Source organism: Calonectris borealis, chromosome 4 (assembly GCF_964195595.1).
Source record: "Calonectris borealis chromosome 4, bCalBor7.hap1.2, whole genome shotgun sequence".
In the NCBI taxonomy this organism is placed as follows: domain Eukaryota; kingdom Metazoa; phylum Chordata; class Aves; order Procellariiformes; family Procellariidae; genus Calonectris; species Calonectris borealis.
This window is the reverse complement of record NC_134315.1, coordinates 69,299,721-69,324,286: the sequence shown is the minus strand read 5'-3', so window position 1 is coordinate 69,324,286 and position 24,566 is coordinate 69,299,721. Positions and strand designations below refer to the sequence as shown.

Here is a 24,566-nt window from a genome sequence, read left to right as displayed (position 1 = left end):
AGACTTCTTATATTGCAGTACAGATTGCTGATACTCCATCACTATAAGTCACTTTATTGCTAGATCTGCTGCCATGCTATTTGTTTCCTAGAAATTTCCAACTAAGGCTTCCAATTAATAGCTTCCAGTTTTTGGATGTTTCAGGACCAGAGGATTCAAGTACTTTTGCTTGTCCGTTTTTGGTGGAGACTTAATTTTGATGAGGTAAGAATGCGATACACAGGTAGGTTCATCAGCAACCCTTTGTGGTCCTAATTAATAAGGAAGTTCTTAGGCATCTAACTCAAAGCATGTGAGCAATTCAATAGCCTTCGGGGACACAGAGGTTATGTCCGTTTTCCATATGGTATGGTTACATCCAGCTTACACAGGTACTGATGCTGGTGGCTACTGTCATGCTTATCATGCTCATCTTCTTACTAGACTTTAACGGGGTTTTTTGACCATATAAGAAACAAACTTCACTAGGACTTCGGTAAGTTACAGTACATGCCAATTTTGAAATGTGCAATTATAGTTTGATACAAGACTGATCGACTGTTCTACATAGCACAGGCAATGACAGATATTCTTAACCTTGTCCAGGGTGCTCTTTTATAGACTCCACTTCCATTTGCCTACATTTTAACTACCTTTCCATTTCAAAGTCTGCTTTAGGCTGACAAAATTCAGAAAGTTCCACCTGAACCCAGAGTTAAACAGGATGCTAGAATCAGCAACAGTACCCCTTGAGAATGAACTGCAAATCCCACTGATATTCCCGTTGTGCATTCTGAATGCCTGGGAACAACAAATACTTACAAGCATGTAAGAATTAGGCTTCGGGTGTTTCGGTTTTGGTGTCCAAGAATAGTGGACACTTCTGACAACTTTTAATCTTAATATAGCAATTTCCCACCGTGATGTGGGAGAAAAAAAAAATTAGTATTTGTGAAAAAACAGATACTACAGAGACAAGTGTCACAGAAAAACTTATATTGCAGTTAGTATCTTTACATTCAGTGAAAGATTTCAATCATATGCCATGAAAAATAAGGCTTTGTGTTTCAATATGAACAATGTGTATAAAATGAAATATTGAACAGCTGCTCATTCCACAAATACCCTCCACTCTATGTAACAAATGATAGAGGAGTCATACAAAAAGACTAGTTTGCAATTGTGCAATTAAAACCCTTATTGTAAAGCATATGCAAAATGGCTTGAGCAGCCTTAATTTTATCATTTCTTAACTTCTGACTGCTTAGCCCTTATATGTTTTTTAATGTAGAGAATTTTTTATTCCTGTAATTAGCAGTGGATACTACACAAGGAGAACTTCCTTCATCATCCAGGCAAAGGGCATGTGACAAAAGGACTATATAGTATTCTCAAAGCTCATTTGTATGGGGCTGGAATTTCTCACAGTCTGGGCTGCCATTTTTCCCACTTTATGTTCACAAACTCCCTTCTCGATATGCAGTAGCGTATGTTTGTGGTAGTGAGGGACAGATGCTCAATCTCAACAAAGATCAATGTGGCTCCAGGGAGCACTGTAGCATCTTTTCTCTAATATTAGACTTCGCTATCCTGAGGCTGTTCCTATGTGGCAGCTTATCAGGTTGCCAGTCTGTCTTTAAGATAGCTCTCTTTATCTCATTTTTTAAAATAAGAATGTATATTTAAAAGACATACCTGTCCAATAATAAGGGGGACTACAACAGTCATAAACAGCTGCGAGAATATAGATGTAAAAGGCACGGAGGAGGATGATCCAAGCTACAAAATAAAAATATACCATTAATATTGCACTTTTTCTTAGTATCTGCAAATTTCATACATAGATATCATACATTAATATACATTTTATTTTATGCATAAAAACTTGGAAGTATGTGCACAAGCTTGGAAGTATTTGCACACATGTTTAACTAAGTCACAATAAAGCATTTGGTATTCCACAATAACAAAACTAAAACAATCTCTGTTGATTATTTTATAACCTAAGGTAATAGTTCCATCAATATTCATTTAATTGAAACCCTGCTACACATATATGCAAAGTAAATCATATAAGCATTAGTAGGATGATAGTCTAAAAAGACAGGGAGTGAATCTTCCTAACTAAGCAGTTAGCTCAACTAACCTTACCATTTATATAAATATCAAGCAAAAAAAATTGTAGTTATTTTAATAAATAATTATTATTATTAATAATAATATAGTGAAGACATTCACGTTTTATTTCAATGATGTTAAAAAGAGATCTATTGAAAGTATATAACTATTCTTTCATTAAGACAACTAAACAGTGACATGCTTAGTCATCACATCTACATGTGATCTCTTAATTACAATTGTAACTGCTAAAAGTATTTTTTTAAAAGATGCAGGTAGAAAAGGTAAACCAAACACAGCCAGTGGGATTTTTGCAACCTACTTCAGATGCTTAGGAAAATATTCACTTTTTTTTACATTCTCATTGCACTTGTTTTATGCTAGGTCATTGAAAAGTTTCATTTAATGTAATTTAACATATGTTTAACAGCAGTAGAATATGCATTTAGAAATATGGAGTAAGAAGACTGAAATAGCATTGTCAGAGCTTCCGCAGACAACCGTTTGCTTCATGATGAGGGTAAATGACGTAACGCTGAGGATTTTACAGATCCACATTATTTTATATTTTGCACTTCACTTTAAAGATCCTCAAAACAATGAGAGAATTCACAATGTTTTCAGCTCCACCTAAACAATGCTGATTTCCTAAAACATTCTCACATACATCATTCTCATAAATTACACTCAGACTGCATTATATTTTTGACACTTATATTCCTTTCAAAGCTACCTGCAGGCACGATAGACAAGATGATCATACAATCTAGTCACTTCCTATAACTCTGCCTAGAAAAATCAACATATGGCCATAAAAGTGGGTTTGGCATAAAACCAGATTCTTCAGAAATTCAAAGAAAGAAAAATCAGAGATTTCACATACTGAAGTATTTTACTTTATTCAGAAATGTACAACTGCAACCTTTATCTACAGAAAATAATGCTATGCAAAAATTCCAATTATACCAGTTTTTTGCGTGTACATGCACTGCTTTTTGTAAATGCCATTTGTATATGCACTGCGTGGGAAAACGGTGTACACACCAGCGGGGCTGTCTGTATGCAAGCTGAGCTTTTGGTGCATGCAGATGGCATCAGAACTGGGAAACAGCACGAAATAGAATTAACTTCTGACACTAGGAAATCATGGGACTTTGAGTGTTGGTTGTCCAGCTTAGAGTTTAAGAGAGTGGGACCAGACCAAATCTACTCTTTTTTTAAACACTCTACCACTTGCTTTCCTATGTCCCTTTCTGAATACACTCTAGGTAGAGAGCCTTGGGCAAAACATACAGGATATGGCTGTTCCTATGCGTTACCTTAACTGGCAGTATCACGTAAGACTCAGTTTGGCCATTTAATAAATTACAGCATCTCATCCCCATCACCTCCAATTTTAACAATATGGGCACAGAAGACAGTTGAAGGGGACCTGAAGATGATGTCATTACTGAGACTTTTGGTCTGCAAGTAGGGTGCAAGCGAGAACACTGAGATTAAAATTTCCCATGCAGGCAAGAGGGAGAAGTAAGGGCTTGCAGGGGAAGACTCAGATCACCCACATGAGTTACCTGAAGTCAGGCAGTGCAGCTACTCCATTCCCAAGGGACACGGGGCTCTCTGCATGATTCCTTGCAGAAAGTGGAGCAGAAAACTCCATCATACCACTCATGATCTCCTTGCTGTTTTAATTCTTGTAAAGCGCTTGTGAAATTTTAAAAGGTTCATAGTTTTTCAAACTGTATTTGGACTTATTTTTTGCTACGTGCTGAGGAGCTAAAAGCACTACTTACTGTGTATTCAAGGAAGCTTTTTCAAGTGAAAGTGAAGATTTTTAAACTTTAAAATCTGCCTGGGTCACAGAGGAGTGAATCTAACCAAGCAGTCTGCATGCCAGGACCCTCTGCATAGCTTTACAAAACTATGACACTTTGGCAGTGGCTCTTGTGCATTTTCATAAAAACATTGATTGGACTTCTCTCACTACTTTAAAGTTTTATACTCAGTGGATGCATAATCAGTTTCTAAGTCAGGAATGAAAAACTGTTCAACAATATAACATACTGCTGAAAAAGGCAGCCATTCAAACAGCAATAGTCTTGCCAGCTTTTTAAAATATTATTCAAATGTAGTGACTTCAAGCTGTTGTGGATTCTCAAGCACTTGGTGTATATAAGGATATGTTTTGGTTTGGGTGTGGGGTTTTTTGGGTTTTTTTGTTTGGTTTGTTTGTTTTGTTTACATAATTAGAAACTGAATTACAGGTACTGTACCGGGATGCTAGACCAAGTTACCTAGGAAAAGTCAAATTATTTTACTCAAAGAAACAATCTTCTATATCAGGATATCAGGGTATGGTTCTTCACCTTGTCAACTTCACCCCATCCATTCAGGCTTATCTCCTGTCATCTGGACCACCAAAAGGCAGACATTTCAGGTAACTATCACACCCTGACTACATTTTAAAGGAAACAGAAATCCACATGTCACTCCAAAATGTCAAAATGAATAAATAAATAAATGATTCATGAACCCTCTTTTTGCCCAGAGGAAGTGAGTTCTTCAACTACATCTGGTTTGTAGGGAAAAAAACCCTCTCCTTCTTGTAGAAAAAGTCAAGTTTTTCTGCTTCTAATATGACACCTCTCCTGCATGATCCTACAACCACACTATTTTTGATCCTGTTGCAGTTGTATAGTTGAGAATCATATTCTTCTGCCAGTCTCCAGCACCTTTATTACTTTCTACAGAATAGCATAGAACTAGCTTTCTTCTTATGTCCTTAAGAGGTCCTAACACTCTGCTATACCACACCTGGGCAGAGAGGTTCGGAGCAGTGCGTTTGCTAGGCTCTGCCCCCGCTTCATGCACTGCTATGGTATTGGACTTCCCTGTCCCACCTATGGTACTGACATTACTTCTTCAAAAACAGACTTCTGAACTTTGTTTCCCTTCTGTATATTATGACAATAACTTCAGTGGACTGGTTTTTATCAGAATCTATCTGTTAGACAACGTCTATAAACTCTTGTATTATCTTAATCTTAAATCTATTCCCAGAGAAAGACACAGAAGATAAGATAAAGGCTGAAGAAAAGAGAAGGCAGGAACTTCTCAATCACACAGAAGAAAAAGACTTTTTAACCCAGACTCTGGACATACAGTGGCTAACCATGAGGAATCACAAATGCTAAAGGACCCACAGCTAATGGATAATTTGACCACGACTGCCTCAACATTTGTAGTACGCAAACTCATCAGGCTCACAAACCTAAGTGTCCCACGGACTCTCAGACATTGCCTGGGTTCCAGACTTCCTTTGCACTTGGATATGTTTGTCACATCCATTTTGAGAAAGAGAAGTGAGAACTGAGGAACAGAGGAAACAAAAAGCTTGATATAATGTTAATCAAACCTTCCTACACATTTACAAATGCAAATATTCTGTCTTAATGAATAAATATGATTTTGCTCAGGTTTTAGTTGGATCAAGCTAAGTTCTGTGCTCTGTTTGCTGTCACGAAACAAAATTTTTTTAAAAACCACCTAGATGATCTGCATTGCACCAAAATTAGCATTATGCTAAAATGTCTGATTATATTTAGCTGTCCTCTTTGTTATAATAATCTCCATGCCTGAAAATGTACCTTTCTTCACAGGCAAACAAACAGAAGAAGTACTGTAAGAACTGGTATAAAAACATCATAGAATCAAACTGCTGATTTATAGCTGTAAAAAATAATCTCATTGGAATCTCTTATGGAAGATAAAATGCACTATTTAGTGAAAAAGCTATCACAAATTTTCATGCCACCATATTGTTTATGCTTATTTTAGAACATTTTTTAAACAGAAGTTTGATATTGTAAAGTGATCATTATGTGCTATTCTGGATAGCAGCATTTCAGTTAAGGGTTTATTAATAAACCAGCCCTGCTTGAATAGACTCACTATTCAAAAAAAGACCCTGAAAATTCTTGCTTAGGGAAAGGCACTTTTCACTTAAACAATCTAAGTGATTTCAGAAGGACAACTCAGATGAGCAGGAACTGCACCTCCTGCAAGTGTTTTCTGGATATGGCTGTAATGAAAGAGAATTCCAGGCAAATCTTTTCAAGCAGTTCTGTCACCATGCAGTACTTCAAACCTGAACTGCAGCATTCTTGCTAATTTATTCTTAGACCTTTCTTCTCAAGAGACTGCCTGTTTTAAAAAAATCCTGACAAATTATTTAGTGGGTTTCTTTATGAGTTTGTGGTAGAAACATTGGCTTATCCTTAATTGATAGGCTATATTTAACTGGTAAAAACAAAAAGCAAAAACCAACAAAACAAAAGAAATCTTCCTTGCATAAAAACAAGACAATTCTACTTCCCGGCCTAGAGTGCCTCCACAAGCCAGATGCTCCATTCTTATCTTTCTGGCCGACCAGGCAGGTATCGCCGCGGGTGTTCCCACGTCTACAACTCCCACCGACTCAGAAGAAACACACCTCCTACCAGTCACACCAAATTATAATCCCGTGCCACATGTGCTGCACATATTGAGTCCACTTTGGAGGCAGCTGTCCTTTGGGGCCTTACTCTTCCAGTGTTCTCCTGCCATTAACATGTTTCCCCAGGTTGTGTCTTTGTGCTCTTCATACACCACCAGCCAGCTTCAGCCTCGCTGTTTGTTGAGCGCAGATGAGGAAGCGAGGCGGGGTGAAAACAGGGCAGAACTGAGGGGGAGGGTCAGTGGCTGCTCTCTCATGAGAGATGTTTAATTTAAGCTTTTCTTTTCCACCTTCAGGTCAGGCTACTCTGATACCCGTCTTTTTAAATTTTGTGTTCAATGCTGTGTCGTCACTGCTTCTGTTTACTCTCATCCAGTCCAGATTCAGCTGCCTTAGAGGCCGGTCTGAACCACCCCATGCGCTAATCCCTTTATGTCCTGTTGTGGATGACAGCCCCAAGACAGAAGGGACATGGAAGGTGATGCACTTTTGGAAAAGACGTGGATGGGATCCAGTTCAGTAACGAAGGACAATGAACAAGAGTGACCAGCTGAACTTTGGTCCCTTGCTTTAGACTCCTCTCAGAACCCTTATCCAGGCCCAGTCATTGCTGTATGCTGTTACAGCAGAGAAGTATGCGCGTCGTCCTCGGTAGCCCAGGTACTTGGCAAATGGAAATGCTCTGCGGTGAATACACTGCAGTGGGCAGTAACTGTAACGATGCTGAGGCTCTGGGAAGTAGGAAGCAGGAACGGTGCTGATGGGTGCCTATGAGTTCCACAGTGCCCGGCTCTAGATTTCAGGTAGGAGGTCAAAAGAGATGAAACGGTCATTCCTACATAACATTTCACAGTAGTCTAAAGAGAGCTGGCAGGTCACTGGGATATTCTTCCTACTCCACTGCTTTAAAGGCATTCACATGCAGAGCGTTTAGATTTCTCAGTAAGGCAGAGAAGCTGTGTAAAAGATGCCAGCACGCAGCGACTGACCAAGTGTCATTGGTACTGAAACTGTCCACCGCTAATGGGTGCTAATAGCAGGACAGGGAAGGGAAGGGGAGGCATATCACTGAGAACAGAGCTTCCTTAGAATGTATTTAAATTTTAAAATAAAGCTTTTAATTCTGCTTATCAAAAACTGCAAGTTGTCTCTTGCCTACAACAGAGGTCACATTCAGTGGTTTGGTAGTCATGTATTTTAACAAATAGATCTTTCATTGTTATTCTTAAAAATTAAAGGCAGACGTAAGTCTCTAGTTCTGCTAAAGAAAACAGATGTTCTGGTCTTATGGTATATTTTGCAAATTCTTGCATATTCTATATGCTTCTGTGGCCATGGGAATTGATTTGTGTCCTGGTTAAATTTCTTCCTAGTGCTGTGTTTTGGATTTAGTATGAGAAGAATGTTGATAACACACTGATGTTTTAGTTGTTGCTAAGTACCCTGGCTAGCAGGGCTAGTCAAGGACATTCAGCTTCCATGCTCTGGAAGAGGCTGAGAGGGAGCATAGCCGGGACAACTGGCTCAGCTGGCCAACAGGGTATTCCATACCATGTGATGTCATGCTCAGTATATGAATGGTAGGCGTGATCCAGGAAGTACCGATCACTACTTGGTTATTGGTCAGCGCGGATGGTGAGCAATTGCATTGTGCATCGCTCATTTTGTATATTCTATCATTATCATTTTTATTATTATTTTCCCTTTTCTGTTCTATTAAACTGTCTTTATCTCAACCCACGAGTTTTTCTCACTCTTACCCTTCCAATTCTCTCCCCGTCCCACTGGGGAGGGAGTAAGCGAGCGGCTGCGTGGTGTTTGGCTGCCTGCCGGGTTAAACCATGACAATTTGGCACAAACAAAAAACCCTAGCTGTCTACATATACCCTCCAGTTTTGTTTCAAAAAATAAATTAAAAAAAAATTTAAAAATCAAAGTTTCATAATCAGAAGTGCGGAAAAAGAAAAGCTGACAATCTGTAATATTTTTTTTCCCCCTGCCTTGGGCAAGGAGACTGTATATTTCGGGGTTCCCTTATTAAAGTGATCACAGATGCCTAATCCCATTCTGGGTTCCCCTATGACACATAAAATACCAAGCCAATCCAAACATACCTGTCGATTTTAAAACCTTTTATAGAGCTGTAAAAACAACCATAGGTATTCTTAATCTGAAATATAGCAGAGTTACTCTTCCACTTTACCATGGTACAATGATCTCGAGGGCTAATGTAAAGAAATGAAATCAAGCGTATAACCCAAAGGCACCTAAATGGGAGTTAGATGATTAATACCCTTGGAGAGCTGAGACTTAAGGACTAGTATCCAAAAATTCTGCGCAAACAGAGGGGTCACTAACTGGAAAGAAATAGATTAGTAAATACAGGATAATTAAGAATCATGAATATTATGTATCCATGAAAAAGGCAGCTGTGACGTACCAGAAGAAGTAAATCAATCAAGGTAGGGGATACTTGTGACATTACCCAAGGCCTAGATAAGCCCTTCTGAAGAACACCGCGCAACTGTGCGCGATTCTTATTACCTGGGCTGAAGCACTATGTCTGAGCCAGGGTGATAAACTTCAGAGAAGTGCTGTTCAGGTGTATGACGGCAACAAAGACAAATGGGTAAAACACCTGTCACAAATACTTACTGGAAATTAAGTTTCTGCTCGTCAGAGACACGAGTTTCTAGTATGGCAAGAGTGGAGGGAGAGCAAAAATCCTTACTTTTAAGTTGGATCCTGTTCAGTTTGGAGGTGAATTGCACAGCATGGAAAAGAAGCAGACTGGGTGAGTCGGGATGGGATGCTCCTGGTATTCTGGTTCTGTGATCCTATTAAGATCTGTGGTTAGCTTCTGCTGTGTAGAAGCGGATGTGTACTTAAAAGGCTCCCCTAGCATTGTATAGACGGAAATTTCAAAAGCAAAACCAAGTAGAAAAAGTCCTCCACAGAAACATTACATATTTTAGAGTCTTCTACCTAGACAAATTTACAATATTACGTGTGTGTGTGAGAGAAAGCGGGAGGGCCCTTGTTATTCTCTGACTGTTATTTGTATGCAATTTATATAACAAAGCCATAAAAGGTGAATTTGAAAAAGGAATAAAATGATTAAGCAAATATTTCACGGCAGTCATTAAAAAGTTCTGGTTAATTGTAAAGGGTTTGGATCAGGTCAGAGAATTTTGTCTTCCCAATGATTAAAGAGAAAGGAAACAGTGAGGTAAATAACCAGGTAGAAATAATGATGCACTTTAAATCTTCCACATGAATGAGTTGATCTGTTAACAGCTAATGCACTATGATGCTTCCCCTCCCTTCCCCCCCCACTGTAATCAGCCTTTTGTCACATACTAGTGAAATCCATTAGCTGAAACTTCCTTATCAACTTCCAAGGCTTTCCAGCTACTAAAATATTTGCATATTTAACGATTCATTTGATTGGTATCAACTCTCATTTACCAAGTGCTTGAGAGGAAAAACAACACATAGTGTGTAGAAGTCCTGTTAAAAAAAATATGTAATGACAGCTCCTTTTAATAAAAAGATTTATCTGAAATACATGGGATTGGAGAAGACTTGGCAAAAATTTGAGAAGTATGAACAACTTTAAAAATAATGTTTTAATTTAAGGATTGTGAATATAGGGGAAAGCTTTTAACTTCAGTATTTCAATCAGCTTCTAGTTTCATTCATGTCCTTATTCACCACTCATTTTATTTCAGTTTTCTCTGCAATACTTGCACAGAATTTCCTTCACTTGTCTACTCCTGAATTCTTTCAGCAGCGCTACTTTCTAGTACTTATGGCATCACCGCTACAATGCCACTATAAAAATACCTACTATAAAATTCAGAAATTTGAGAGGGTACCAGGAAAGAAAACATCACTGAATAAATCAAGAAAAGGAGCAAGCTGATAAAGCCTTGGGAAGATTCCATTTTGACACAAATGTCATGGTAATCTTTTCTGGTAAAACAGCAAACATTGGAGCAATGCGTGACAGTTACAAGGAAGTTTTTGCCAAGTGTATTTTTAAAAATACACATGAATTTTGCATTGGCTCTTTAACATTCCACGTTAACTGGTTTGCAGGCATGCTTCTGAAGAATGCAAAGTACATAAAAATATAAAAAACTTATCTCTAACATTTTCTTTGATGGCTTTCAATAAAAATACACAGATTCACACACCTTGACTTTTGTTACTTTGATAGCTAACCGGCTGTGCTTCCAACAGCTGAAGAGACCACATCCATCAGGCACTGAGTCTCAACAGTAAAGGTAATACCAAGAAGGTGGCAGAGCTGGGATACTGTGCCATAAAAACCATAGCATCACATTTGGCTCCAACAGGTGTGCAAATCACCGACTTCTTGTATTTTGATACGAAATACAATCAACAAAATTATAAGCTTGTGCAGCTTGGTAAAATTGCCAGTCCACGTGCTCAACTGACTTTACGGACAGAGAGGGCAACTCTATCCCAATGTAGCTGGCAAGGAACAGAGCTACATTCACATGAGAAAGGTCACTCTGCATCATCCTCTTACATGGTAGTACAATATCTATGCCCACGCTGCTTCCAGGGCAAATCCAAGAGACATGACCTTGCTGAGGCATCAGGCTGACCTCCATCCTGTGCAATACAAAGGCATATGAAATCCCTCAATGAAAATAAACCTGCATTCATACATATTCCTGTTTTTCATGACTAAAGTTACAATCTAAGGACATATAAGTCAGATGATACAGCTACAACTGTTGCAGAGTGCAGTGCTCCTGAAGTTCTGTCTTTCAAATGAGACATCATAAAAAGGTGCTGACATCTCGAGGTTATTAAAGAGATCACAGCACTATTATCTTCACAGTATGATGACATCTTTTAACTGTCTTTTAGTAATGTAAATGTGCCCAAATGCAGCATACTTAAGTATTCAAATCATCACATTTTATGATTTGTAATAACAGTTTATTACAATTACTAAAGGAAATAACTAAACTGAACATAGACAACAAGTCGTGATAAGATGGACAGTCATACCCAAGTGACTAACTTCCTCACGCATTACTTAACCTATTCATAGTCATTATTTATTGATAGCAATATAGTTACTTCCAAAAGCAAAATTTAGTCTACACTTCAATTTCTAATTGGTGGGGTTTTTTTCCCCAAATGCCTTTGAGAAAATAAAACTTACTTCTCTGCTTTAAAAAATTCCATGATCAATCTGTTACCTCTGGCTTCAGCTAAGTACATGACCTGACAAGAGGAAGACAGACAGCATCCTTCTCTGAATGTGTTGGTACACAGCCTCCTAATCATCATTAATGCAACACTGCAGAATGTTGCAAAGAAATGTGAACAGCATAACCCTGTGTTAAGTTGAAACTGATGTATCTTACAGTGTTTTGTTTCAACACTCCCGCTCACCAGATATATGAACTCTAATCAATTATATATAGTTTATGGGACATTGCCCATTTATAACATCTTTGCTGGGAATATAACATATTAACTGTTAATAATAAGGGTTAACATGAGGATGATGATATTGCAGATTAACGCATCTGGAAGCCAGATTCAATAGCTTCTTATTAGGTAAAATGTTCATCAGAGGTATCCATGGTGAAGGCAGCTATTCTTTGAAGTCTAGCTAGGCATCCTCACAAGGATACAGTCCGGTAATTATGTGCACAGTATTTAAGGTTTCATTAAATCAATCAGAACCTCTTAGAACACTTTTTTTGAGTAAGCTTTACACCAGAAGTTTCATAGTAGAAATACACTTTTCAGAAACGTAACTGACAATCTTATGTTCTACACCATTCATTTAAGATGATAAATTATTTGCATTAGATGCATTATTTATTATAAGCTTCAACATGTCTTTATCAATGTTATTTAGACAATTTATATTTACATTACTAGGCAATTATGAACAGAAAAGGCAGTTCAGAACGTTATATTCTCTGGTGCACATAGGGCAAAATTTAAACCATAACCGCTACGACAGGTTAAGCTATATAACAAAAACAAGCTAATGGGCAACAATGTATTTTACTTCTGGCAGCACTAAGGGTATTTTATGCACTGTATACAGGGAGACTAACAAATAGGATCACTAATACAATATAGCATTCAAACTATCGTAGTATGGCTCTGTGGAAGAGTTAATGCTCGTGGGTACCAAATTCAGGAATTACAATTCACTGAAGGCATTGACTTCAAAGGTCCCTGAACGATATTCAGAAGCCCAGCTCAGCTACTGTTGAGGTAAATGAGAGTTTTATCTTGAAACTTGAGAATTCCACCCTTTATTAACTAAGCACTAAGGCTAAGTTGCATGACTAAACTAATGAATGGTCCAGAAAAGATAACCAGGAAATTACTAGTCAGTGTTTCTCACTCCACAGTAACTACTCTGTAACTACCACATGGAATGATCAAGCAGCAGGTTGTAAACAAGTGAACAGAAGCATCTGAACTGTGTGCTTGAATTCACTACATGTTGAGCAGGCCAGGTGTATCAAGGAAGCTCAAAGGAAAATTAGAGAGGTTCATGAGAAAAAAAGGTTTCAGCAGTCCAAACCACAGACTGCCAGGGTACAGACACAGTGCATCAGGGCGTGCACGTTTAGTTCACTATCCTAAATACCTGCCACTGGATAAACTGAACCTTCAGAGAGGGCGGACCTCATCTTGTCAAGATGTGCTGCTGGGCTGACCAGAATGGCTGCTCTTCATGTGTCAAGTCCTCAGCAAAGATCTCAAAAAGTTTTATGTACCCCAAGAGAAGTCTTCATGTTTTGGGCTTTGTGACAAAAAAATGCAGTTTTTGTAACTCCCCCCATCCCCAGACTAGTTTGTTTATCACTCTGGTGAAAAAATAATTCATGTGTGTATTTTCCTCAAGAAGAACAGCTCCGAGTCCTGTTACAAACTGCAGAACAATTAACGTGCATTTTGCACACTTCTCATACAAGTGCCTCCAGGGCTGGTAGGAAGAACATACACTTTGCCTTCCTGTTCTTCCACATATAAAGTTTCACCACCTCTTTTGAGAAGTAACAGTGAAAACTGCAATTTTTGGGGCAGAATATCTTGTTATCTGTCCATAAAGTCATGAAAGGAAAGATCTCTATCTCACTTGAAAAAGTACTCAGATCATTCCTTAACATTTCAATTTGTACAGAAAATAGCCCTTTTGGCTATGTGGAGTACCAAAACTCAGTGAGGTGTAGCAGGGTGAAAGTTGCCAGTGAGCAAAATTAAAAAGAGCTGAAGTTTCAGTCACTTAGAAACAAAGGTACCGGTCTCTGGATGAATGCCTGTGGAAGAAACACATTCCATACAAGAGAGAAGACGACAGGAAAACAGTGAGGCAGACCATCTGGAATCAATGTATTCAGTGCAAGAATAAAGAAACACCCATTTTTTTCTTAGAACAGTTATCTTTTTCAACCTACAGTAAGTCTATGGTCCTAGGTATATCAAGAAAGCTTTGCTGGTGTGTATTGATATATATGATATGGTCAAAGGAGTTCTTGTGTAAGCAGTTACATCAGATGAATTACAATTTGTAATAGTAAAATAAAGATACTGTAAAATAAAAATCTTCCCACACAGCTTTACTGAAGCAGTAGTTGATAATGTTACAGTTACTCTCTCAGTACTATTTATCCCAGTATACACTGCTATATTTGTATACAGTACATATGCTGCTTAAGCATCCCTACTATAAACAGTGTGCCACTTGCATGCCATTTACAAACTATTTCAGTCTAACTTCACACTTACGCCCCTTTCCAGGGTGCTGGCTTACATACAATGCAATTTGTAAGATAAACATAAAAGACAATGTATACCTCTCCGGAAATCCTTGAAGTGCTTCAGCCTATTTCCCTGCTCGTCACAAAGCCACAGTTCTCAGTAACTTGCATTATACCATAACATACCATTTGTGCCAGCAAATCCTCCACAAGCATAAAGACTTCCTAACCTACGTGGGACTTACTAAAGCACCATTACCCATCTGTTAAAGCCTCTTCATTGTACGTTGAGTAATAGCCATACCTTTATAAAACATGGAAGACAAAACTTGGTCTTCTCCCTTTTCTTCTACCATGAACTATAAGGAACCAAGGCCCTGACTGAAGACTAACGATTGAAAACGAAATCTTGAACTAACGGGACTGAAGCAGCATCACATTTAGTGGTACACAGGGGCTCCAGTAATTTGTCTTGCTGCTGCTATCTCACTAATCTCTACCACAAAAATACCCGTGGGCTTAGTTGCCCGAGAGTGAGGCTCTGTTTATCTGAACAGTGCTTTCCCAATTGGCCTGTCATCCATTTTGGATCATTTCTATCTTGTCCAGCTCCTGCACGTGAAAGCTCTCCAAAAGATCTCCTGAGTGATCATCTTACTTGGCAAGTGTTTGTATTTTACCTAGCGTGACTAATAGCATATGCTTTTGTGATTCTGCAAGAACAACAGGTTTTGGTCCTCTCAGAATGAAGTGCAGGTAGCGTTTACATTCATTGCGACCCACTTTGATGGCCCTTCTGGGGGGCAGCTTATTTTAAATACTGACCAGAAAAATCTTCCTTGTTATTTAAGTGTTGTTAAACCACCCAAATTTACATCTTAAATATACTAATAGGTGCAAGATTACCCAGTAAAAAGACATCTTAAGATCAAGATACTTACAAAAAGCAGAAGCAGAAGTGGAGTTATAACAATGCCCTGGAAGAAATTAAAAAAAAAAAAAAAATGTCTGTTAATCAGGGAAGCAGAATACTCTTTACTTCCTTGTACCCTAGCGCATGGAAATACACAAACATCATTCAACATCATAGAAATCAAGTGACAAAAAGTTCAACTTTGCTCTTCACTGTGTACGTTCTTTAACATCTGCATGTCAATCATTTTAGAAACTATACTCCGTACAAAGTATCTTTTTTACCTCTAGCTTACCCCATTTTGCACCTAAGCCCCTCTATTCTGAAAGATCTGATATACAGAATAGATCAATTATTTTTAAAAACATATTAAAGCTCTCCCCTCACTGTGCTGTATTTTAACTCAACTAAGCTGCTCCTCCTTAGGGGGAGTCCCATGCCCTCTTCTGAGCAAAAGTCCCAGGTCCTCTTCTGAGCAAAAGCCGCATCAACCGTGATGAATTAGGTGTCGTGACTGCGTAATGTAAACTGATACTCCCCAAGGAAATGAGCTGAGTTCTCAAAACTCATTTCACTTGATTAGACTTCGCATCTCACTGGTAGAAGGCAAGTCTTTCATCTAATTTAATCACACAGGACCACCTCAGCTTTCCACATCCCCCAGGCAGACACAAGCAAAAAGATTTCTTGTCTTCACTGACAAGGAACAGGTTTAAAGCTGATGATTGGACAAAATAGAGGATTTTTACGTTTCATGAGAGCAAATCTTAAAATTAGTTATTTGGGTTGGGAGTTAACATGACATGCATCAGTTTCATAGCTGCAAATAGCAATTCCCCATCACCCTTCCATCTGACTTCAATATTTTATTATTGCTCAATAAAATAATTCTATCATTTAATGCATGCTAATTCACAAAGCTTGCTTACAACTTCTCTAAGCCAAGACTATTCTTCATGTAGATATGTCTCAAGAATAACTAGTCTTTCAGGTATTCACAAACTTTATTGTTCAAAGGACAAAAGTCCAAAACTTGCTCACATCCATCTAAAAGGATTCTTATTTTCTGTTTGTTTTTAGCTCCAAATGAAAAATAGTCGAACAAAAAAGCAGTTGTCCCTGCTTTTCATTTAACCTTGAGTAACACAGCTTTTCTTCAATCTTTTGGAAGCTAGTATAAAGAAAAACCTTATACGACTAGTTTTGTATTTGCTTTCTGGATTCACAAAAAGTTTCGGATCCAGACAGCGCATTAGGCAGAGAGTTCCTATTGTGCTCTTAAAACAAAATGCAACCAGTAAATGCCACAAATGATAGCAGACACGAAGGATCAAGGAGGCAACAGTTAAGCTGTGCAACTTGAAGGCTCTGCAGAATTTAAAAACATATTTTGAACTAAATAATATATGCCATATCTGACTGCCCTACAGCCTAGCTATTCATAATCATTTATCTTTTTGCAAATGTCACAGCTGAGATAGATCATAAAAGACTAGAAAGAGAAGAAGTAGAAGCAATAAGAACTGCTTCAGGGAGTCACTCACTGTTTACAGGGAGGCCTAGACGAAAATGCAGGTAACATTTATGAAGAAATATAGGTGTTCAAGTATATCGGCTGTAGAGGAAGAAACAAAAGTTGAGGAAGGGAGGAGGCACTAAGAGCTGAACTAACACTTGCATACACGATGCTTAGAACAGAGAACTGTCGACAGAAAGATCTGTATAATGTAGATGCAACACAGTCACTTCATCAGAATGATCAAATTCCAGCTTTTATGAACTACTACTAAGAATACGTGAGCCAGACTTTCCCCTTCTTCCCCTTTCCCCATTGACAACCACACTGCAGAGCTCAAATATTACCAAGTGCCTGAGTATTCCCTATGCATCCTGTAACTTTGGGATGGCAAAACAACACTGCAGCAGGGTTCCACCTTCAGACCTTTGCACGAGTGAAGAGGAGCACGGATGGAGTGGGAGGTGATACGCCAAACGCATCCTGTACTCCAAATGAGCATTGAGTGTAGGGAGAAGAGAGCACCCTGCCAGCTGGTGAGTACAGCCAGCTCTCTAAATCTGAAGGAACTCATTGATTCAGCACCATTAGTCATTTCTTACGCGCTTCATGCCTCAGTACATTTCATAGCACTTTTATACATTACAAAAAAATGCAAAGGTTAAAAAAACAAACTAAAGCAACCTTCCCCTTTATCTTATTGCTAAATGAAGATGGTGTGGTTCCTCTTTAGCATGGGACCTGTGGCTTGGTATATATTTGCTTTAGAAGCTTGGTGATATTAACACAATGGGCAACAGCCACTGCTAATTCAAAGCATATAATGTCACAAAAGGAAATGTTACCTCTGTAACAGTAACACTTCTTCATAATTCTGTAAGCGGAGAGGAAGAGAATCCTGGTATACACCATAAATAGATTCCTGACTGAGCTTGTTGAAAATTCAGCATTCAAAAGGTCAATTCTAGCAATTCTTTTCAAAATTTTGCTATTAAACGTGGTGGTCTTAATAATCAGAAGCAAGTGTCCTGTTGCCTCACCACAGAAAGGATTTACAAGGTTGAATTTTCCCATTTGCAACACATATGCAATTCCCTGGGAAGCTAAACAATTACCTGACAGAACAGACTAGTTCACATTAAAAAATAGATGCTGTTGCTGAATCAGAGTAATTTGATGTTAATGTTTTATTTTGATAAGGAGCGCCGGTTTGAAAAACCACAGGGATTACATTAAAACCAAGGGGTTTTTTCAGTCAGTAGTGCTGTGGTGACTGTGGTGGTTCATGGGTGCAAGCAAGGTAAGATTTGTTTGAGGAGGGAACCTCGGTGACCAGACCGACTGATGGAGTTGGTAAAGAACAAACTTTGGACACATAAAGCCCATTTATATGTTACCTGAAAACACTGACATGCTTTTATGTACAAAAGCCCTTCTCTTCAGGTTTCTGTTCCAGATTTGAAGAAGGGTTTACATGGCTAAGTATATCTGTCTAACAAAAGGTATTACTTTTCCCTGTACAGACTGCCTTGCTTCAACACATTACCTCTTCCTTAGAAACATGCTCCTCAATATGCCCATAAGCAGTACGTGATGCATCTCAATTCATACCCACTAAAGAATAATATATAGAGCACATTGAGTCTAAAGCCTACTGATAGAAAATTCAGACGACGATTTAGGTTTCGAAGGGAAAACCAAAACCTGATTTACTCAGAATACAGAAGAGGTGGAAGAAAACAGTTACTCTACATGGTCCAGCTCATGCGCCAGCAGAGGCTTCACAAAGATGAGTGTATTCTGACACTGTCAGTGTGGCTGCTTTCTGAGACTATGACAGGCTGAAAAGCACAAAGGAAGCTAAAAATTAAAATAAAGACTATCGTTTCTAAGTCCATTGGACACTAACACCATCAGAGAGGAAAAAGTAACTAAATTTGACTATGCTTTTCCCTGCCTTGCTTTCCAGGCAAGTGCTGTCAAATACATAGTGTATGGAGATAAACAGATTGTAGATTAGCACTTCCAGCAGAAGCTGAGCATCTGCCCTTGAGAATGCAAGGTCATTACACAGCTTTAGCATCTTCAAAGTTCGGGTGGAGTGTTAAGCTTTCCGACTGCTGCCCACAATGGAGTCAAAGTTGTAAAGTGACTGGGCGTTTGCTATCAGCAGAAAAACTTTCAAGAAATCCATTTACACCTCTGATGTGAAAGACTGATTGAATATATTTCAATGATTTTAGTGGAAAGGGAAGAAAAAAATCTCAGCTTGACCTGAGACACCGATACAACATAGGAGTCTGAATAGTCAGATACCTGTAAACACATTTCTTTTTACAGTAAAGATCATGAAACATGTCTTAATTAAGAGAGTTTAAATACAGGTTTGTGTGTGTGAGCATGTGCATAAACATACACTTTAACAGCAAGGATGTACTTGGAGATCCATTGAATTGTTATTTGCCTTGTATAGATAAAGATGTTAAGAGGTCTTCTATAGGTTTCATCCAGTACAGCACTGCTGTAGAGCAGAGATTAAAAGGTGTTTATTCTCCAAAAGAATATGTAGAATCAATACGTGTAATTGGCTGCCAAATTGGACAGCAAAAGGAAGTAACATAATGGATTTGAAACTATGATGGCAAATCATTAAGAAAGAAATTATGCAAATAGTAAGAGGAAGGTGGGCACAGATCCAGAGGGACACATGGTAGAAGACGAGTAAGGATTATTGTAATGAGGCATGAAATACATGTGAACTTTCCTTCGTTTCCTTTACCCACAAATTTCCCATGCAATTTTTCTTCATTCTTACAGGTCACCAGTATGACACACATGTGGCAATTACTAGTGAAAAAAAACCTTAACCAAAGTCGCGTCTGATTTGTCTTAAGAAACAGGGCTAGAATGAAGAAAAATGTTTTTGTAATCAAGGTTCTGAACAAATGTGTATTTTCTGAAATCGATTATCTACTCGTGCTTAAAGCTACAGATGTTCTTGAATGCTTCATCAAAGCAGGACACAAAAGCAGCAAAAGTGTAAGCAGCATTGTGTTATAAACTGAATAAAGGTTAGTAAAATGTTAACTGGGCAGCATTTCCATTACTACTGATAGGGTAAGGTGCGAGAAAAATGGCTATGAACTCTGAATAATTTCACCAGAAGACAAGCATGAATGAGAACTGAAACTCAATCTTCATCTGTGCACAGCAGTATTTCTCACATGGTTTTATTTAAAGAGTCACTGGCACTTTTGGAAAAGAAAGAGCAACCAGAAAACCCAGCCTGCCCCTCCCACCCCCCCAAAAAAAAAGTCTGTGCAGTTTTTCTGATTACATCATGAGAGATAGACTTCACCTGGAAACATTTTTTTTTATTATTTCTTACGTTTTTTTGTTCCTTGCTTTTGTTCTTGGAAGTGTGTTTTTTAAAAAATATACAATTTTTTCATTATTTTGTTTTTGACAAACTTGCAGACAACTTTATAATGTTTTACGTTTCAAAAAGAGAACCCTGCCTCTAGGAAAGTACTTCTAGGTCTGAGTTAGGTATGTTTGTGAGCAATAGACAGCTAGTACCAAAGTTCTGACAGATAGACAGGTGTTCTCAAAAAAGCTGGTACCATGACAAAGGAAAAAAAGTGGACTCTCCTAAAGGTCAAAAAGCTTATTGTTCAGTGTTTTCAAGAACATGATAGAGATTGTAAAGACCACAACAGCACTCAAAGCCAACTCTCCGTCTATTCAAATGAAGGAGTACAAGACTTCCCCCTACTCTCACCCCTCAGACCGGTCACAGCTCTACAATTCCACATCGTGACATGACATCTGTGTAAAACGTTGCTTATTAGCTGCGATACCACATTATGCATCCTCTTGAATAAACTAATTTAAAGGATAGGCCCATGCCGAACTGCTTTGCATCTTAATTTTAGACACCATACAAAGAATGACTCCTACTGCTGAAACAGGACTTTCACATACCTGGATAACCAGCCAAAATCCTCAGAAATTAGTTGCCTTCTCCCTTCTTCCACATGTCCTCACTGACCTTATTCAGAACTATGCAGAACCTCTTGACAGACACCACAGAACAAGATAAAAACCCCTATGCTAAATATACTTACTTCGTTCCAAACCAGAAGAGCAAAAACCACTAAAAGTCAGGTTGGGACTAGGCAAGTTCTGGTGAAATCGTCAGTATGCACTGATTGGAGAGGGGTCATAACAGAAAAGGGCCTGATAACAGGGTTGCACAGGCAACTGTGAATTTTCCATATCAATTTTCAAGTACTAAACCATTTTAACATGATGATTTCAAGTCTGTAACTGAAATTATTTGGAAAACATTTCAGTCCATTAGTATTTGGATCAAGTGGCTGCCGACAACGTTTTCCTGCGTTCTTTGAACAGTTTTTAATATTTGTGTAAGCACGTCTATACAAACTATGCTGTTCAGTCGTTCCTACTTAAAGACGACACTGGAGATGACAAATTTTTGTTGAACTAGATTTCCACAATAAAACACACGTTTTCCCCCCTTTCAAAATTCATGTTCTTGTAAATGACATAAATGTTTGCTTTTATCTCTTGCAACCTCAGAGATCAAGTTAGAACTGCACTTTCTGGTGTGCTTGAAATTTCAGTCATTGCCCCATGATGCAATTTCAACGACCCTGTGTTGTTCCCCTGTGCACATCACAGAAGCTTCTGATGCCAAATAATCACTTGCCTTTTGTTTTCCAATTTAATTATTTTCAAAATCATTTCAGGTGCAAAACACAGGCCTTTAAAAGTCTCCTACTATACATCCCTTTTCTGCCAATGACATTGCTGGTTCTGAGAAGGCTTATACAACTGTAGGATTTCAAAATAAAATATGTAATTTAGCTCTTTGTTGCCCTCTTTTATATCAAATGACTGATCTGAATGCTGGGAAGAACAGAGGCTTACGAATTGATGTTTTTTAGGATACTAAAGACACCCACCCTCCCCAAAATAAATAATAGGAAAATCTGAAAAGATATTGAAAAGAGCATGAAGTTAAATTCACACATTTTTGTTAAATTCATAAACACTGTACAACACCAAGGCAATGAACTACAATACAAAATTGAAAATACAATTCCTAACATAACCCTAATTCAACTATAATTATAAATAAGTACCACAACAATAGCTGCAATTCATCCAATTAGGCCAATATTGGATTTGAGTAACAAAACACTAAAATTAGAAGTGCTATGTCAAAATGGCTTTTGCTTATCAGAGGGGACAAAATAAACCAGATGTCATATCAACCATGAGATTATGCATAGCACTTTGTGAATTGTTCCAGACATTGTACCACCTTTGTTCTGTTGTGTCAACCTAGTGGCCTCTACTGTGGGAAGGGAAATTAAAAAAAAAAAAAAAAAGTAATATTGAAAAGCATACTAGCATCAGGTAACAGTAGAAATCAAAAGCATTTCCACTATTTATTAATAATTACTAATTGCAGATGTTCCTCTCACACGCATTTTACGCAAGTATGAAATCGAAACAGAATCAAAAGGAATGCAAGCAGCCAGAATTCAGTTCTTCCAACACAACAGAACCTAGAAACTAAGAAATAAAGTGATCTGAACTACTGGCAGTAACACTACTACACTTGTCACAGATTGAGTGTAAAGAATAAAACCAAAAGGAGAAAGCATTTTGTTCAGTAAGGTTGAGGGGTGAGGTTCCAGTATCGGATTGAGAGTTAAGCCAAGAGTATGATAAGAGTATTTCAGAAAGGTAAAACTCCATATAAGCCTAGTTTGCCTGGCTTCCCAGCAGAGGGCATCTTCAACACATTAGAAATTTTCTTCTTACACAGCAACAGAATAGTTCAGAACACAGTAGTAAGGACCCTGAAGTTTTAAAGCAACTATAAAAACTTCTTGGAGCTTCACAGGTGATAGGTGGAATAGTATCTGGAATGATGCACAAAATACAACAAAAGTCTGAATCACAGTTGGAAATGAGTGGTTCCATCAAACATCCTGAAACCTCATAACCTATATTAGCAATATTTTAAGAATAACTAAATGAAATTCAGTTAGACAGGAGCTGTCTGGCAGAGTGTGGAATAGCTCCTACAATAGGTGGGGGATGCTGCTGGGGAAACTGCTTCTGGCCGTACTTCCCAAGTGCTGCAACCTCCTGCTACTGCAGCAGCTCCACAGCGCTGTGCGTGACCGAAGGAGATTTTGGTGGGCCTTTGCTCATGTATCTGGAATGGGATCAAGCCATATTCCCCACTCAAACTTGTAACATCTTCCTGCAACTTTTTGTTGTCTCCCTCTTGTGCAACACGTTCAAGTCAGCTGTCTTGTTAACATTTTCAGTGCATTCAGTGATGCTGCCGAGCCTGTAGCTCCAACTGTTTCCCATTTCCTCTTCAGCTGCTTTTGCTGACCATCATTCCTGGCCTCAAGACTTTCTTCCTCTCCTTTACCTCCCACCTCAATGAGAATCTTTTAAAACTTCCTCATACGCACAATACTTTTCCTAATTCCAGCTGATTAAACTATCGTCTGTTCCTGTTCAAATTTATTTCTCATGCAGTGTCAGCAGAGAACAAGACCACTATAATTCTGTATGTCAGCATAGGAACTGAATTTATACACTGCCATTAGGTGGGCCTTCCCTAGAGGAGGCATAAAAGGGAGAAAGGAACTTCTCAATCATCCACACCCATGCATTTTTCAGAGCTATCCCCTTGCCTCTGCAAAAATCACTTTGACACAATCCTGTAATTTCTACAATGCAGGCAGGTTCCCACACCATATAGCATGACCTCAGTGGGACTGAGGAGGAAAGACGTGCAGCTTGTAGGGCTGGGGTGTCCGTAGGTGTAAGCATGGCCCTTTTCTCAATAAAGAGTTTCACGTATAATAAGGATATAATAAACATGCTTTGGGGTGTATGTTAAGTGCAAGGTATGTTAGTGCAGTGTTAAGGATGCACCACAATTTCTCCTTTGTTTTGTATGTAGAAAACAGAAATGCAGTAACATATACATTTTAGAAGAAAAGTTATTTTTCCACCTAATTTTTAAGTCTGTTTTCTTGCAGAAGAAAGTTACAAAGGATCTAAATTTCTCCTGTATTTGGATCTATGTCGAGTAACCAGCAAATCCTGATTTTAAATACTAAGAAGGCATTACTAGCAAAACGTGCCAGCCTCAGCACCTCTGCTGTCACAAAACCGTTTGGCAATATGAAAGGATGGCACACTAGATGGTGCTGTGGGACCTTCCAGGGAAAAGAACCTCCTTCTACAACAGAAGTTGTTGCACTGTTAAATTAGCCATATAGTTGATTCCGTATTTTGAAACACATTAAAGAGTACTGAGTCACAACAAGAGAAACCAGAACCACAGAAATGGAAGGAATACACTAAGCAAACATTCTGCTTTGACTGACACTGCTTTTTGGAACAGCTAAGTGCCCCTCTTCCACTGGAATGGCTTCCCACCTCTCCTTCCCAAAACAAGAGAAAGCAGTTTTTATGCTCTACACCAGTCTTACTTTAAAGTGTTCTACATGCGAAACAGAATTGAAACAGTGATGTCTGAAGTCAGAGATCCGACAGAGCAAGGTCCCTACAAGCCTTTTCTGTCCTTCCTTGTGAGCTGGACCTAATCACCCTCTAGCACTCGGTATTTTATTCCGTTGAACGTTTAAAAAAATATTTTAACACAATAAGCTTTGAATTAACTAAACTGTGAATTAACTTTTC

General features: G+C 38.4%; 1 protein-coding gene across 4 annotated transcripts in view; it reads right to left on the bottom strand.

Annotated features, from left to right (window-relative positions):
* The window catches only part of SLC10A7 (solute carrier family 10 member 7), a 153,991-nt gene that overhangs the window by 38,065 nt on the left and 91,360 nt on the right, over positions 1–24,566 (bottom strand). For 3 of the 4 annotated variants that reach the window (XM_075150013.1, XM_075150014.1, XM_075150016.1), the window contains 2 exons: positions 15,312–15,347; positions 1,675–1,758 (listed from right to left, as the gene is read on the bottom strand). In XM_075150013.1, the coding sequence (XP_075006114.1) occupies positions 1,675–1,758; positions 15,312–15,347 (120 nt within the window). The remainder of the gene's footprint in view (positions 1–1,674; positions 1,759–15,311; positions 15,348–24,566) is intronic. The other variant, XM_075150015.1, reaches the window with a different exon arrangement.